The sequence below is a fragment of the Etheostoma spectabile genome, chromosome 21 (genome assembly GCF_008692095.1).
Source record: "Etheostoma spectabile isolate EspeVRDwgs_2016 chromosome 21, UIUC_Espe_1.0, whole genome shotgun sequence".
Taxonomy (NCBI): Eukaryota; Metazoa; Chordata; class Actinopteri; order Perciformes; family Percidae; genus Etheostoma; species Etheostoma spectabile.
Window position 1 is genome coordinate 12,993,774 of NC_045753.1, and position 16,818 is coordinate 13,010,591.

Sequence of the window (16,818 nt, forward strand, 5' to 3'; positions counted from 1 at the left end):
ACATGCTCTTCATCTTACAGGGCTACTTTTATCCCTGACAAACTCTTATCAGATGAGCTTCCTCTAAGCCTCCCCTTTTGATAGTGTGTGTGTGTGTGTGTGTGTGTGTGTGTGTGTGTGTGTGTGTGAGATGAGCTACTGTTGTCTTATCTCGTGTCTGAGTAAGCCCACAAAACTTTATCATCCTATAGTTCCCGTGGCCGTTTGTCTGAGCCTGAATCTGTGTATTTTAACTCCTTGTAATAAAATTAATTTGTATATATTTTTTTCTTTCTCTTGCTGCTTTAGCCAATTCTCATATTCTCATCCTCTGTTTCTCTTTCTTTTCTGTTCCTTCTTCCCATCAGTCCCCTCCATGCAGTGTCCTTTGCGCTGGCCTGTGGAATTCCCGGAGTCGCTCTGCTCACACTGGCAGTAAACCCCTTGACGGGCTTCCTGGGTGCCCTTAACATCTTTCTCTACACCTGTATCTACACACCGCTCAAGAGGCTCAGCATCACCAACACCTGGGTGGGAGCAGTGGTGGGTGCGATACCTCCTGTCATGGGCTGGACGGCTGCTACAGGTTGTCTAGAGCCAGGTACGACTCACCAGCTGGGGTACGGGTTATTAGTGGACCCACATGTACATGTCGAGTTGGTTGAAAGAAAATGATTCAGTTGACATGAATCTTCAACTTCAAGTTGATTGTCAAACACAAATGCCAAACATTCACTGGATCCAGCTGCTCAGGCAGGTGAATTTGCTGCCTTGTCTCTGTTTTATATCAGTACAAGTTATATATCTTTGGTTGTAGAATGATTTGATAAAATAAGCTATTTGAAATAATTTAATAGATTAAGCGACCATGGGTGTAAAAAAATAATTGTTAGTTGCAGCCCTAGTTCAGTGGCATAGCTGTGTACCTGCACTATGACTCTCTGGTGAGCTGGTTGTGTTGTTACCCTCCACTGGGTTCATCAGGACCTCTCTGACCAGGCCTGCATACAGCTCTATTTACATATGGCCCAGAGTCCCTGTAGCGCTGTTAGTTCCTCGTTCCTGTGGAGTTTGAATGCACTTATTGTAAGTCGCTTTGGACAAAAGTCCCTGCCAATTGAATGTGATGTTAAGTTAGTAAAGAGACCAGGAGTGAGGGAGGGATTATTCAGCTTTTGTGCTGGACACATTAAGTGTTCTGTTATGGCAACTGTATGAACTGTGTTTTATCATGTTGCTTCCGTATCCCAGAGAAGTGCTCGATCAATGCTTTAAATATTTGGTTGGCTCTCCCAAAGAAAATTAAAGAATTTATTGGCTTTTCATTTGAAAAACGAAAGCAGTTCTTTTCCATTCAAGGCCCCTTGATTCCATGTTAACTCATCCTGTTTTAAAAAATGTAGTAGAGCCTGACCAAAATCTCGGCGGACCGATATAATAGGCCGATTTTAGACATTTCCCAATCTATCGGTGTCGGCATTTATAATGGCCGATTAAAAAAATAAATAACAATTTAAATATTAATTCATCACAATCATTTATAATGACAAATAAATGATTCTGATAAATACTTACAATATACAATTACAAAATAAAAGCGGACGGTTAGTTTGTCCACCAGAGGGCGCTCTACAGCGTTGCCGTTGGCAACACTGATTTTTTTTAAAGTGTTTTTGTTCTAAGGACTTTTCATATAGGAAGTTTCATATCTTAAGTTTGTATTTTTATACGTTTTAATCATCAGAACTTTAATATATGTTGATGTCCCTCTTTTTGTGACAGTAAAACATGTCGTCATATTATTTTTGAGAGAATTCATAGATAATTCAAATAACTAATGTTAATGAAAACTGTTTATCTTTTGTAACGCGTTTCTGGATTATTTTTATTTTTTTAATATATGTCGGCATATCGGATTTTATTTTTATTTTTAAGATTATTTTTTGGGCATTTTAGGCCTTTAATTGACAGGACAGTGAAAGACATGAAAGGGGAGAGAGAGGGGGAGTGACATGCAGCAAAGGGCCGCAGGCCGGATTCGAACCCCGGCCGGCTGCGTCGAGGAGTAAGCCTCTATACATGGGCACCCGCTCTACCAACTGAGCTATCTGGGTGCACGGCATATCGGATTTGTAAATAACCAAATATTCGTATCGGCTTAAAAATCCTTTATCGGTGCTCTAAAATGTATATAGAGCCTATACTGTGGATGACCCTTTGAATCAATTGTGTGTTATCAAAAGATTAAGACCAATGATTACAGTAAATAAATCTATATAGCCGCCGCGCCCCTCTAAGCAGAGTACCCCGTCAGACAGGCACAGGATCATACCAAAGCACTGATTTCATATGGGATTGTACATGTTGTTATTACATGTTTACTGAAAGCTTTACAACAGAAAACCTGTGTTTGCTGCTCTGGTTGCAGCTCTGTTGTGGAATATTCTGTCTGTTGGTATTTGCAGAGAACAGCCACAGGTCTGTCTGTGCCTGTCAGTGCACTTGTTCTTCTGGTTTGACTCATTTACTCTAAATGTAATACTAACGAATACAAAACGCTGTAATGTTTTTTGAGAACAGCTGTCCTGAGGCAAGAAAGGAACCAGTAAAGAGAATCAACAACATTTTGTGCTGGATAGGGTTGAGACTATGATTGAGATAACTGTATACGATAGGAAAAACAGTCTGAGTTGTGATTCTGCTATAAGTTGTTGTCATGTCTTGCAGAAACAGTCATGAAATAAATTACCTTTTATTCTCCATCAGTCACTCAGAAGCTGAGACATCTAAAGAGCACAGAAGTCTGAATATGAGATTACATGAAGACCGATGCAACACCGTTGCATTGCTTGTTTTATTACAGTGCACAATATTTTGTTAAAACCGTAGTTTTTGTCAAAATGGGCCTGACGTTTTTGGTTGAATACACTTCAGGTAGTTTTTGGAAAGTCCAAAACACTCTATATATTCTATATTTTAGAATAAAAAACATTTTTTTCAACAAGGTGTTAAGTTATGTAAAGTGCTGTCTTTTATTACCTTTGTAAGGTTAAGTGAAAGTAAGGTTTTCATCTAAAGATTCACAACATAAAACTTTTATTTCAGCACTTAATATGTGGCATGCTGAGCACATTGCATCGTCAATCCTCTCCCTCTTCATTCTTTTTTCTCTTCCCTCTTTCTCACCCCCAGGTGCCTTGTTGATGGGTGGCTTCCTGTACAGCTGGCAGTTCCCTCACTTCAACGCCCTCAGCTGGAACTTGAGGGAAGACTACTCCCGTGGCGGCTACCGCATGATGTCCGTCACCCACCCTGGCATGTGCAAGCGGGTGGCCCTGCGCCACAGCGTGGGCCTGATCGGCCTGTCGACCTTGGCGCCCGTGCTGGACGTCACCACCTGGACCTTCCCTGTCATCTCCTTACCCATCAACGTGTACATCAGCTACCTGGCCTTCCGCTTCTACCGCAAGGGAGACCGCAACAGCGCCCGCAAGCTGTTCTTCTGCAGCCTCTGGCATCTGCCCATGCTGCTGCTGCTGGCGCTCACCTGCAAGAAGCCTCGCAGAGACCCCGAGGATCCAGCGCCACCTCCAGCTTCTTTACCCCTCACACTGCAAAGCTAGCTAGTTTCATAGATGCTTAAACACTTTGAAGACCTCCGAGTCCTTCATTTTAACTGAGATGCTCCCTCAGGTTCCCCCTTAACCACTCGTTGTGCTCGGAGGGGTCTGGATGATGGACTCATTATTTAATCGGTGTTTAATTGAAGCCAGTGGCGCTCACTGTAGTTCAAGGAAATGAGCTAGAAAGGATTTGGATCCAAATAATTGATTACAGAAAACACACTGAGTCATTACATGAGGTCGTAACCAATTCAATGTGTGTGTTTGTACTGTATATATTCTGTATTTATTTATATAGGGGCCCACCAGTTCCTCTCCATGTTGTACATGACTGTTATTAAATATCTTGTACAGTGTAACTTGCTCCTATGGATCTGCACAGGGATCGCTGTCTGCAGATTACTGCACTGTACAAATGCAAAATTGAAAAAAGAATATATAGTGTATATACTGTATAATGGACATGAAGACATTGTGTAATCACAACATTTATGTTTGATTTTCAGTCAGTGTGTGAAAATAGGACAAACATAAGCTCTTAGAAGCAGCTACGACACAACATGATTTCTGATATTGTGTTGACTTTTCCCTGATCCCCATTACTTGACAGTAAGTCATTGTATTTTGCTACTCAGCAAACACACTGATGGCTCGTCATCATTTTCATAATGCTTTAATAACACGGTTCACCTGTACCAAAACTAAGGGAATAGCTGACCCCTGAAGGAAACACAAAGGTAAATTGTTCTCTAACAATAAACACGTCATGATTGTAATTCTGTCTCATCATTTCCTCATTTGCTGTTTCCACTTAAAACTCCATTTATAAACTGTGCATGAATGACCATGTACCTGAAGACCTCATACACAAAGCACTACCCCACCTCGTTAGATGGTGCTGGCTCCACATAATATATGGACTTGAGTTTCAATTATAGCCTTAGTGGATATGTTCGCTTTAAGCACAAATCACCATCCCTCCAATAAGCGCTATTTAGCAGGCCACCTCCGCACCTGTCAGTCAACATGTGCTCCCCTTCCGCCCTTTACCCCTAGTTTTGGTATTTGGTTACAATTCCATCACCGCACTGAGAGAAACAAGCGTCCCCTTCCCCTCGCTGACACCCTCCCTCCATAAAAGGGGGCTGTGGGATTTAGCCAAGGCCGGGAGACCTGAAACGGCTCGACGTCCTCGTAAAGTGTCTGACCGGATACAGAGTTTCATATCAGAGGGTGAAAGGGGAGTGATCTGGCCAGCTGTTACAGTTGAGAGAAAAGTGGAGGGAAAAAAACACACACACACACAACCTGTGTAGAGATTGAATGTCGTAGCCAGCCTCCAGGGCGCAGTGTGATGGCCTGTCATGGTTCACAACATCCACTCCTCTAGAGGTGGAGTGCTGTCTTGTCCTATCAGCCAGGAGAACAGCTCCGCTTGACTTATTCACTCTTGGTGTTACTTCTGATGCTGATGAATTATATTTAGTATTCAGCATTAGGCCAATCGCTGAGCTTTTAACTGTTGACTCTTGATTTATTAAACCACAACCTTCAGAGCCATTCCTCCTCAGATTATACAAGAGATGTCTCGGGGCTGCTGTTCTGATGAAAGGTAAATTTATTCATTATTCAAAATAGTCTTGGGCAAGTTCATCCTCCGATGTAGACATGGGAGTTGTTCAAAAACTTTATGAACTTTACTTAAACCAACAAGTGAAGATTATTTAAGGCCCCTAGCACTAATAACAAAATGGGTTTTTGTAGCATGACTCGGGTGTTTGAGCTTCCTTGGGCAGAGTGATGTATGTGTTGTTTTCAAATGACTCTTCTGAAGGGGGAACGTTTCTGCACTCACCTTAAATCTGACTTCACGGCCTGGACGTCCTGAGCCATCATGATTGAGGTCACATGTGAGCTAGCCGATGTACAACTTCCACAAGTCTGATGTAGAAACTTGAAGCCTCAAGTTCACGCACACACACACATACACACACACACTGAGAATTGACTTCTCAGTGAAGTAGGAAACAGCTTGTGTGTGCAGTAGTTTAACTTTTGAAATGAGAAATATTTGCATATTCATAGACTATCGGCTTTTCAGTGAAGTAGAAGAAGTAGATGTCATTTTAGGATTTTTTAATGAGGTAAGTAGGCTTTTTCTTGGGATAAACATCAAACACTAATTATTATTCAAAGCAGATCATATATACTATATACACTGTATATCCATATATGTGTTTGGAGGGGATTGAGAGATGTGTGCATTTACTCAAACTCTAAAAAGTCTATCTTTCATAAGCCAACAATATGTCATACTCTTCTCTCATATTTAATTTATTTTTTTACATTCAATCATGGAGGTTCCTCTCCTTCCCTGCTGGTATCAGGCCTTACAGTGTTCATGTTATTTGCTGTTTAGTGTGAGTCTGAGCTCTCTTGCCAGAGTCAACAAAACTGAAGAGCAAAATGTGGATCCAAGAGTCCCCAAAAACAGGAATCTGCAGTCCGCCCCAGAGCTGCAGCTTTAACATCCACACTGAGTCTCACATCAAAGTGGGGAAAATACTGTACAAGGATCGTTCAAAGCAAGCAGTGGAATATCAGGGTGACGGATGACCTCTGGTCTCCCTTCAAAGGCTGCTTGTTTCCCAACAGGATCCAAAGAGCTGCTAGACTGAAAACTATACTATAAGCACTAATGTATAACTGGAAGTCCCTGTGGTAATAACAGAGTTATAACTTTGATTACGTGGAGAGAATAAAGAAATACTTTTCAGATATGAACTCGCATGAACACAGTCAAACGCCACAGGACTTCCTACAGGGGCTTTTCCATGGGGAGATTACACATTAACTCACATAAAAAAGACGAATCTCCTCTTTAAAATACGTGTATTTTTACATTAAGTTTGGTTGCGGTTTCCCTCACATTATCTCTTCATCAGATGTTATTATCATATTATATTATATTATATATTATAGGCTACTCAGGCCGTTTTTTTCGGCGTGACTTTGACTGCGTGAAGTTCAGCCAAAACTATAAAAAAAAAAAACTTTATGTTTTTAATACAATACAAAAGACCATATCTCAGTAGATGTAATACATATTTAAAGAATCTGTTCGTTTGTTTTAAAACATAAAAAACTCACTGTCAGTGGGCTGATGATTCAGCTCCAGTCTCAGATGAAAAAAAGTTGCTGCAAGTTTCTTTTCTTCTTCTTCTTCTTCTTCTTCTTCTTCTTCTTCTTCTTCTTCTTTCTTTCTTTCTTTCTTTCTCTCTCTAAACGAAGTGCATATTGTCAGTGTTGGTCTTTTTATTCAGAGCTGGGCTCTTCAAGTGTTCCCGGATAGAAAGTGTGTCGCCTGCCTTTGTAACATAACTGAATTATGTCCATGAAAAAAAAAATGTTTATATATATATATATATATATATATATATTTGACTTCATTTCATTTTGGCACATATGTAGAGCGGAGGTTTTCATGAGCAGACTCTCTTTGCTGTGATTAAGGTCGAGTAAAAAACAAAACGCTCATTAATGGTTTTTCTTCTGCTAATATGATGCATTCATGTCACACATGAGGCAACAATAAAACAGCAAATCATGAATAATGTTTAAGAGAAAGTAGAGATTCGCTGTCCAACCTGTTGAATGAGGGATTTGAGCTTCAGTCTCCTTTATTTGAGTGTATGAGTTGACGGAAGTAGGCCACCGAAATGTTCCTGCGTGAAAACAGGAGACTGGAGAAAGTTACCATGATGCGGGAAGACACGTTCAATTTAGACTTAATGAAGACTTCCTTTGTAAGTTTTTAAAAAGTGTAGGCTAGTTGTTGTTTATAGTTATTTTTTTTCTTCATAAATGTTATTTAATTATATGTGTACATTAGTATTCATTATTGCAATTTCCCTCGGGATAAATATAGTGTTATCTTTTCTTATCATTATACCTGTTGTTGTTGTAATTATTATTACTATTATAATTACTATATAGTTTGTCCAAGCTGGGCCTAATTGTTTCAAATAACAAGTACTACCTACCACGTGCACGAAATGAATTATCAGTAATTATCTAATTAATTGTATAACTAAAACAATATCAATTTGTAATGAACGATGTGTTTGACTTCTCTAAGAGTGACCTCTGATTTTCTTCTTATTCCGTGTCACAAGTTAAGTCCAACTAGCACATTTCACAAAGAGTGTCTTAAGATTTAAACTTATTACTTTGGTCGGCTGATATTATTTTTTCCAAACGCTTCTCCCTCATTTTGAAAGCGTGTGTTGACGAAATTGATTTGGAAATTGATTTAATTTCATTTTTTTTGCGCAATAATAACAATTTAAAAAGAAAGGCTGACACAAAAGAGTTTCAACGTGTAAAACCATGTCAAAAATAAGCCTGCGGAAAACATTTAAAGCCTCTTTTGAAAAATATGAGTGTATGCATGAGAAACAAAGAGTTTAGTGGGGTCTATGCCCAATAGGAAAGTTTTCCAAACTCTCAGCAGACTCGCGCACACTCGCTTCATCTCCATACTGAGGCTCCCACGGCCGGGCCCGCCCACGCCTCTTTCTGATTGGTCCGCTCCCATCAACACACGGCTGCATATTTAACCTCCGCGCGTCTATTGGCTGCTGCTGCTGCCACTCTCCCGCGTGTCTCTCTATAAGGTCTCGTGCTCCAGCAGCAGTTTTAACCAACCTGAGATGAGCCCGGAGCAGCACCGCGGTGCGCGTGTCGCAGCCCACCAATCTGCCATAGCGAGCCAGAAATATGACTACAAAGTCCTCAATGCCTTTTGATTCCTGGAGCTACCGTTCTCTTCGATTACATTTACATTAGTGCTATTGTTTTTATTTCCAAGTTGTATGTAGCCTATTTGTACTTCAAAGGTGAGCATGTGGGTAATTTTGCGAGGGATTGTCCGGGAATGAGTTAGGCAATATGCGCCGCTGGGATATGATATTCAACCGAAAGGCTTATGGAATATAGCCTGGTGTGTCACAGCCTGTATGCCCTCTGGTCTAGCCCTGTGAAGAAGAAACTAATACTGCTCAGCATCATGTTTTTAATCTGGGTATACATGCTGTACTCCTGCGTGGGCTACTGCTCCACCATGCCAAGTTTAGTGGTGGACAGTTACCGGGGCAGGGAGACCGGTTCGGCCGTGGGCAAGAGGACAGAGAGCAGCAGGACGGACCTGGTGTCCAGACTGCTGGCCAAACCGCAGCCGTGGGAGGATATAGAGAGCGACTACGAGGAGCCGTCCATCAGGACCGCCGCGTCCAGGGACCTGCTCAATAACGAGCTGGAGACGGACCGAGCCGAGGACTGGGACGAGATGCGGGCCGAGACGCTGCAGCAGAGAGCCCCGGAGCCCAGCGCCATGTCCAGCTTCTCCAACGGCTCCGGGAGCAAGAAGCTGCCCCAGGCGATCATCATCGGGGTGAAGAAAGGAGGGACCCGGGCTCTGCTGGAGTTTCTCCGCGTTCATCCAGACATCAGAGCCGTGGGAGCGGAGCCGCACTTCTTCGACCGCAACTATGAGAACGGACTGGAGTGGTACAGGTAAAAACTACACTCCTGTGTTTGGATGATGGTTGAATGGGTGCAGAAGAGAAAATGTGTGCAGGCCTACTATTTTACATTATTTTAGGCTACTCCTCCATAAAATGTATTTATAGAGGAATGGGCAATGCAGTGCTGCTAAACAGTCATGCTGTTATTGAGCAGTCAGCCAATGCGGTCCAGTATGTATTTTGTTTAAATGCATTTGTTACAAAGAATTTCAAAGTTTTTTTTTTTTTTTTAGTTTCTTTTTATTATTAATTCCCGCAGAAACACTAACACCGTTAGATGCAGCCCGAGAAGCTAATTAACTCCCAATCGGTTTGCACGCTCACTAACATGGACCTCATAAAGGCATACCAAATGTATGAATAATTTATTAGTATTTAATTTGATAGTATCCGGCCTTAGTTTATTCAAAACTGAACCCTGTTGAGCTACATTAACACGGTGGCAACACTTTTATCGGGACTCTTCATAGTTTTATGTCCAATTACGCACCAGGGCTGCTGGCTCGCACATAGGCTATAATGGCTTATTAATTACATTAGTTATTTTTTTTTATTTTTTTAAGTTTGATTACAGACGTGTTTGATCGTGTATGTAAATTTAAAATCCGTTTTGACTCGTGTCACAAATGTGAGGAGAGCCCGGTCAGGCTGGCCTGTTTCTGCGATGCGCAGTGATCTCTATTGGACGCAGGGCAGCACTGCACCTTCACGGCGACGCGTCCTCGAGGCTTTTCTGTCGAGTTCAAATATGAGATTTTTTTTTTTTTTACATTGCATTATGACTATGAAACATGTTTATAAATTAGATCCGATTTATTTGGATCAGGCTTTGGTATTACATTCCAGCTGATGTGTTCCCTGTATTGTTACAGTGTTGTTTGTGTGAGCCTGGATGACAACATCTGACCCAACAGGCATGTTATATAGGCTACTTTGTAATGAATGGTGACGTACAGATTCACGTGAATGGCAGGCCTACAATTTGCACAAATCTGACTGTGCAGTGTGATAAGATCCTGTTTTGAGAGGAAAAAAAAAAAAGAAGTAGCCTATGTCTATACTACCTACATTGTTTTTTTTTCTTGTAGAATATTTAACCTAATAGTGTTCCCAGACCTGAAGGCGATTATAACGTCCCGACCATAATGTCGGGGGGCTCTGCAGGCCTAACAGCCACCGTTGCAAGAAAAAGAAATCTGCAAGACAAAGTGGGGATCCTCCTCAGAACAAAAACCCCCGCAACAACAAAACCGCTTAACATCTTCAGAGGTCGAGAAACTAACATTATCCTTTTCATTTACATCACAAAGTGTTAATACAACGAGCCGAGAGTCTGTCGAGCTCGAGGACTGTATGGGGGACACAGCAGCACCCTAAACACAACGAAGTCAGCCACTTGAGTTGTTCTAGTCTTCCACCAGTTATTTTTTTCATTTTTTTTTTTTTTCATTTGAATATTGTAAAGTTTAAATCAGACTGATACATAGGCTACATGTTTGTGTTCAAATAAACAGCATGTAGGCCTACACTGTAAAACTTTTCACCGTAAATTTACAGTAATATACACCAGTGGCAGCAGCTTCGCCAGTAAACTACTGTTAATTTACAGTAAGCTACTGTATTTTAAAATTAAGGTATTTACTGTAAACAGGTATACAGTTACTAACTGTATTATTTGAATTACGTAATATACTGGCAGCAGCTTCACCAGTAAACTACTGTTAATTTACAGTAAGCATACGGTTTTTAAACTACAGTATTTAACGTACAAGGTATCAGTTACTAACTGTATTATTGAATTTACAGTAATATACTGGCAGCAGCTTCACCAGTAAACTACTGTTAATTTACAGTAAGCATACGGTTTTAAACTACAGTATTTAACTGTAAACAGGTATACAGTTACTAACTGTATTATTTGAATTTACAGTAATATACTGGCAGCAGCTTCACCAGTAAACTACTGTTAATTTACAGTAGGCATACGGTTTTAAACTACAGTATTTAACTGTAAACAGGTATACAGTTACTAACTGTATTTGAATTTACAGTAATATACTGGCAGCAGCTTCGCCAGTAAACTACTGTTTATTTACAGTATGCATACTGTTATTTTTAATTTCAGGTATTTTACTGTAAATAGACATACAGTTTTACTTTATTTGAATTTACAGTTTTTTTTGGCAGCAGCTTTGCCAATATTACACTAAAAATATAATTTCATGTTTATTTTGATTTACTGTAAATAAATATAATTAAATTTGTTGTACATGTACAACAATTGTGTTGACAGCACAAAAACAGTGTTATGAAATTCTCAGTATACTGATCCAGAAGAATAAATTCTGCAGCTTTAAATAAACCTCAGGGAACACTGCAATAAATAATTAGTCTTAAATAACAAGGAAAAAAGCAAGATTCAAAATCTAATTAACTCTTATTTAGAATCAATCATAATGTAGTAACTCATCTTGTAACTGCTTGGCTCCCATGCAGTAACCGTTTAAATCAAAAATCTTTAAAACATCAATGAAACACTTGAATGGGGCAAAACACTACATACAGCCGCAAGAACTGAACTAAACAACACAAAAACTAGCAGATATTGTTAATTGATGAATGACAAGTGATATCTGCAGCTAAACAAAACAATACAAGAGAAACTCAAACAAAGTCCCACTTGAAGTCGTTGAGCTTCCTGATCAGGGTGCAGACATGCGGGTTCACTGTTGAAGGTTTCTTCTGGACCATCTTTCCAGTTTTTCTGCTGGGTGCCTTTGATCCTCTCTCAGGATTAGTCCCCATGCAGATCCTAAATGACAATGGAACAACACAAATGCTATAGGTTAATGAAGAAATGGTTCATTTTGGAGGAGAATATATCCTCTTTTAGTGTTAAAGGCACTACAGCTTAATTTGTATTTTTCTTATACAAGTAGTATTCAGCTACTAAACAAGAATAAAAACTGTATGTAATGTATGCCATTGTAGAATTACACATTCCAAAGGAAATAAACAATACAGTTACCAATAATTTAGAAATGTCCAGAAGTATATAATTTCTGGAAAAGATATTTTACCGCATAATACAATTAAGTTCACTTTATTCCTTCTGCATTTGTTGGTAACATTTCATGAACATTAGAGCTGTGTTGTTACAGTATTATTTTAGAAGACTTTAATGAGGGAAATATTCTTTTATTTTGAAATGTCACAAACAGTAACGATGCTTGACGGTGGTAGTTATGTGGCGTAACGAGTGACAATAGGCTGGGTTTTTGCAAAATTACTTTAAACCCCTAAGTTGTTTTTTTTAATTATTTTAGTCAATGTTTATGCTTGTAGCAAATTAGAAGCTTTAGCTACTGAAATTCTAATCTCTGAGCACTTAATCAATAAAAAGTCAATCCCGGTGTATAATACAGTATGTGTGGAAAATCTCCTACCTCTGAATGAACTCCAACGAGCATGCAGCCTGGTCCTGGTATTGCAGGTTAAAGTTGTAGTGAGTTGACATTAGAACAGCAAGTCCCAGCTCAAAGGACCCCCCCTCACTGACAACCTGGCCCTCCACGCTCACACCCCCGCTGATCAGTCAGTTGGACCTAAAAGAAATAGGAATATAATAGAAATGGTAACAATATGATTTCATTGTACGTAAATTAATTTGATCTGAATTTATTTACATATCCCCATATTTTTTTTAAACCACGTGAAATGTCTTCATATTTATGGCTATGGTAGAATTATACATTGTTCTACAATTTGCTTTACAATTATAAAACTAAACCTTTTTTCTATGGCATTGTGGCTATACCCAACAAATACAAAGCCTGATGACTTTCCATCAGTGTATTTTCCCCCATAAAAAATGGTGTGTTAGGTCATGACAACCAACATATATTTTTGTTAATGCTCTGTAGTATTGACTGTAATATAAAATATATGGTATAATAATGAACTCTAAAAGGTAATGCAGAGTAGACTGCTATACAAACAACGTACCGGTACTATTAATCTCAGGCTTTCAGACAGTGGGACAGTCTGAATCATGGCGGGAGTGGCAGACACCTGCAAAGAAAAACATAACAAAAATGCAATAATTACCTTATAGTAGCATTTTATGCCTTTATTTGGATAGGACAGCTTAGAATTGAAAGGGGAGAGAGAAGGGGGATGACATGCAGCCGAGGCCCGCAGCTCGGAGTCAAACCCGTGGCCGCTGCATCGGAGTTAAAAATGACAATAAACAGTTTGAAAAATAGATGACAAGTCAATATTATATCTTCGTTTGCACAAAAAGTCCTTTATCTAAAGTTATAGTTTTAGTAGTAAACCAAAGCAAATATGACTAAACAATGTTCATTAGCAGAAATAAAAAAGTCCGCCTAAAATCTTTGAAAAATAGACCATGAAACCGTTTTTTTTTTTTTTAAAGTCTGTTATCTAGCTAGCGCTAGTTAGAGTTATGGTTTTATAAGAAAACCCGAGCAAATATGAGAGCACCAAAGTCTGTAAGGTTCCAGTAGATTCGGGTAGATGCAGCACTGTGTTAAGGATTTTTCAAAACGCGTGGACAGTATAACGTTAGACTCCTTGAGGAAAATGTTTCTATGGGGTACTAACGTTAACGTCTATAGGGTTCTAACACCGTTAACGTTGAGCCATCTTAACGTTAACGGTGTTAGTGGTAATGTTACTGACCGTGATAACGTTAGCTAACCTAGCTAACATTATACTAACACCGTTAACAATAAGCTAGCTAGCTAGCCGTTAACGTTGTTAGCGAATGTTAGCACGAAACGTGTACGAAGCATCTACCTCAGCTAACATTCACTACTAACACGTTAACAATAAGCTAACGCCTTAACGGTGTTAGCGATAATGTTAGCGACCGTGATAACGTTAGCTAGCTAAACACATTACTACTAACACCATTAACGTTGAGCCATCTTAACGTTAATGGTGTTAGCGATAATGTTAGCGACCTGATAACGTTAGCTAGCTAAAACCATTACAACACCATTAACGTTGAGCCATCCTCACCACGTTACTGGTGTAGGAGAATGTTCACGCACCGTGATAACTTAGTCACGTAGCTGCAGGTTAGCCTAACCCACCCCCCCCCCCCCTCTAGTACCAAGGCACTTTGTGGTACGCCCCTACATTTGTTGCACCCGGTGATGAAGTTGCTAGCTAACAAATACCACGGAACCAATTACACACGTTCAACCCAACGATCCAGCTTACGTTAACGGTTAGTAGTAAACAATTAGCGACCGTGAACACCACCGCCTGCTAAAACTCTACTAGTAGCTAGCTTACCGTAGTGTTCTGGGTGAGAGGTGCCACCGCACCTCTACAACACACCCTAGTCGACTAAACCCCATCTTAACTGCAAGCATGAGGCAAGCAAACAATATTTTCACACTTCCATAAATGTTGAAAAAGCCGCTGCACCCTCGCGTCCGCACAGTGGTGAAACGCCCCTGCCCGAGACCTCCCCCCACCACACCGCCCTTTCCCCAAAACCCCCCACCCCCCTCTCCCCCCCCCCCCCCTCCCCACAGCTCCCCCCACGCCCCTCCCCCACCATCCCACAGCACGAGACCTGCCGTATATCCCCCCAATTCACTCGAATATATGGAGAGAGGAGGACTCTATCGGTGGTCTTAAGAGTTGTACCATATTGTAATAACCAGAGAGTATGGTTTTACGTGCTATTTTCACGAGATTGCTAACTGCAAATTGTTACCCCAAGGTAGATAATTGCATTACTACTGTCATCTGCTCTAATACCCGATGGGAGGAGCAAGACGAAGGAGTGGGCATATTAGCACCTGATTCCTGAGTATGTTGTGCTGTCATGCCTAGCCTGTTCCTGTTATTTTCTCTCCACTGCCACCCTGACCCTTATTGCCAGAACATTCCAGTGATAATCATGAGATTGCAACGATCCGGACCCGACTACAGTATATTACCCCAACCACAATTACTGTGAGATTTAGCTGTATATATTTTAATCAAAGTTGCTTTTATTCAGTTTTGTCGTTATGGTTAATTTTAAAATGTCTCTTGGTTTGCCGGGAATCAATGAATTTGTATTGGCTTTTAATTTCTTCCACTAATTACTTTCTGGCTTTTTTTTTTTGCGGACCTTCATAATGCTGTGAAATGTCAAGTCTTTTCCCTCCAGTGTTTTATCAAAGTTGTATCAGAAGTGAAAACAAAGGAAAAGAAAATCTGTCAAATTGAAGGAAAAAAAATAAATAGGTCAAAAAAACTTTTGGATTTCATGGCTTGAATGAACGAATTTACTCTTATTGTACACGTTAAATATCAACGACCAGGAAGGGGCCCCACTAATGTTGGACATTATGAAAAAAGAAGATTGTGTTGTCAGCATTCAATATAAAGACACAGTCCCTTGATTTGTGCGAAGCCTCATGTGCTGGCTTTGGTTTGAGTTTATGGCTGTTATTTAACTTTTACATAGAGTATTTCTAACTTTTAGGGAATTGTGGGAAAGTTCTGTGTGCTAGTTTTTTTATTATTATTTTGAGCCATGCAATCTAATACCTTTTAAACCATGTAAAGAAGTCATGACTCAATGTTTTTCTGCTGATGTGGAATGGAAGCATATTGTCTGGAGCTACATTTCATTTTAGTCCATTTTTCTTTTCCGTTGGTGCCAATAAAGTAAACTCATATGCTCAGTCATTTCTCACAGAAATACAGAGAGAACAATTTCATTCGGCATTGAAAACTTATTCGAAAACGCTTCAGATCATTTTTTTGGATTCTGTGGGATTTCGTGCTTCAGTGGAATATCCAAAACAGTGGATGTTTTTGCCACAAAAATCCATTAACTCGTAGGAAGTGCTCTTAGATTGGGTTTTGAACAGTGAAATCTGTCATGACATATTTTTGAAGTACTGCACATTTAGAACTGCGGTGAAAAAATGTATGCTTCAGTAAAACAGCTGGTGTAAGCAGTCCCTGAAGTGGAGAAAAAAAAAAGTTTTTAGTGATTCTCAATTTCTTGAGCGAGGATGCACCGAGAAAGGAAATCATACTTCATTCATTGCTGAGCCTCCAAAGTCTCCCATTTGAACCAGATACTGGAGATGACTTCTGGAATGTTCCAGACAGAGGCAAAATTGGATGGCATTGAAATACATGCTGTGGGAATATGATCTGATCACGTTGAGGGGTCATTTATGGACAGTTGCAGTTGTGTGCGAGTTGAGCAATTCTCCCTGTTTGTTCGTTTGCACAGTCTCTCTTCTATCTACTGTTGTGTCGAGCTTGCACCATCTTTGCCTCCCCCAACGGACACACATTTGGAGCTGGAATTCCACCAAGTAGATGCAGCCTTAGAGGGAGCAGAAAAGACTCAGGGGAAGTTTACAAAAGGAATGGAGGTGGTGATAACAAGTCTTATTGTGGATTTCTGATGTGCTTGGACAGTTTTTATTTGTGCCAAAGACAAACACGTGATTCATGCGTTTGACCGAGGGGTCCTTGTATCAGGAGGTACACATTTTCACAGTGAGGTCACGCATGAACCGGCCCAAAGGAACACACACACACACACACACACACACACACACACACACACACACACACAC

General features: G+C 40.2%; 2 protein-coding genes and 1 long non-coding RNA gene across 4 annotated transcripts in view; 2 read left to right on the plus strand and 1 right to left on the minus strand.

Moving 5' to 3' along the window:
* The window catches only part of cox10 (cytochrome c oxidase assembly factor heme A:farnesyltransferase COX10), a 55,563-nt gene that overhangs the window by 32,092 nt on the left and 6,653 nt on the right, over positions 1–16,818 (plus strand). Inside the window, exons 6-8 of one of the 2 annotated variants that reach the window (XR_004327186.1) lie at positions 348–580; positions 3,172–3,864; positions 16,171–16,173. Coding sequence is in view for 1 of the 2 variants with exons in the window: in XM_032502005.1 (XP_032357896.1) it covers positions 348–580; positions 3,172–3,602 (664 nt within the window). In the remaining variant the exon portion in view is untranslated. Of the gene's footprint in view, positions 1–347; positions 581–3,171; positions 4,384–16,170; positions 16,174–16,818 lie in introns of those variants that run through there. The other variant, XM_032502005.1, reaches the window with a different exon arrangement.
* Positions 8,310–16,818, plus strand: part of hs3st3b1b (heparan sulfate (glucosamine) 3-O-sulfotransferase 3B1b) — a 25,829-nt gene continuing 17,320 nt past the window's right edge. The window contains exon 1 of the mRNA XM_032502007.1: positions 8,310–9,176. Coding sequence (XP_032357898.1) covers positions 8,590–9,176 — 587 coding nt within the window. The 5' untranslated portion in view covers positions 8,310–8,589. The remainder of the gene's footprint in view (positions 9,177–16,818) is intronic.
* On the minus strand, positions 11,731–13,258 carry LOC116671076 (uncharacterized). The gene is made up of 3 exons (XR_004327187.1): positions 13,193–13,258; positions 12,634–12,792; positions 11,731–11,999 (listed from the first exon to the last, which is right to left on the minus strand). It is a non-coding gene; the product is annotated as an uncharacterized LOC116671076 (long non-coding RNA).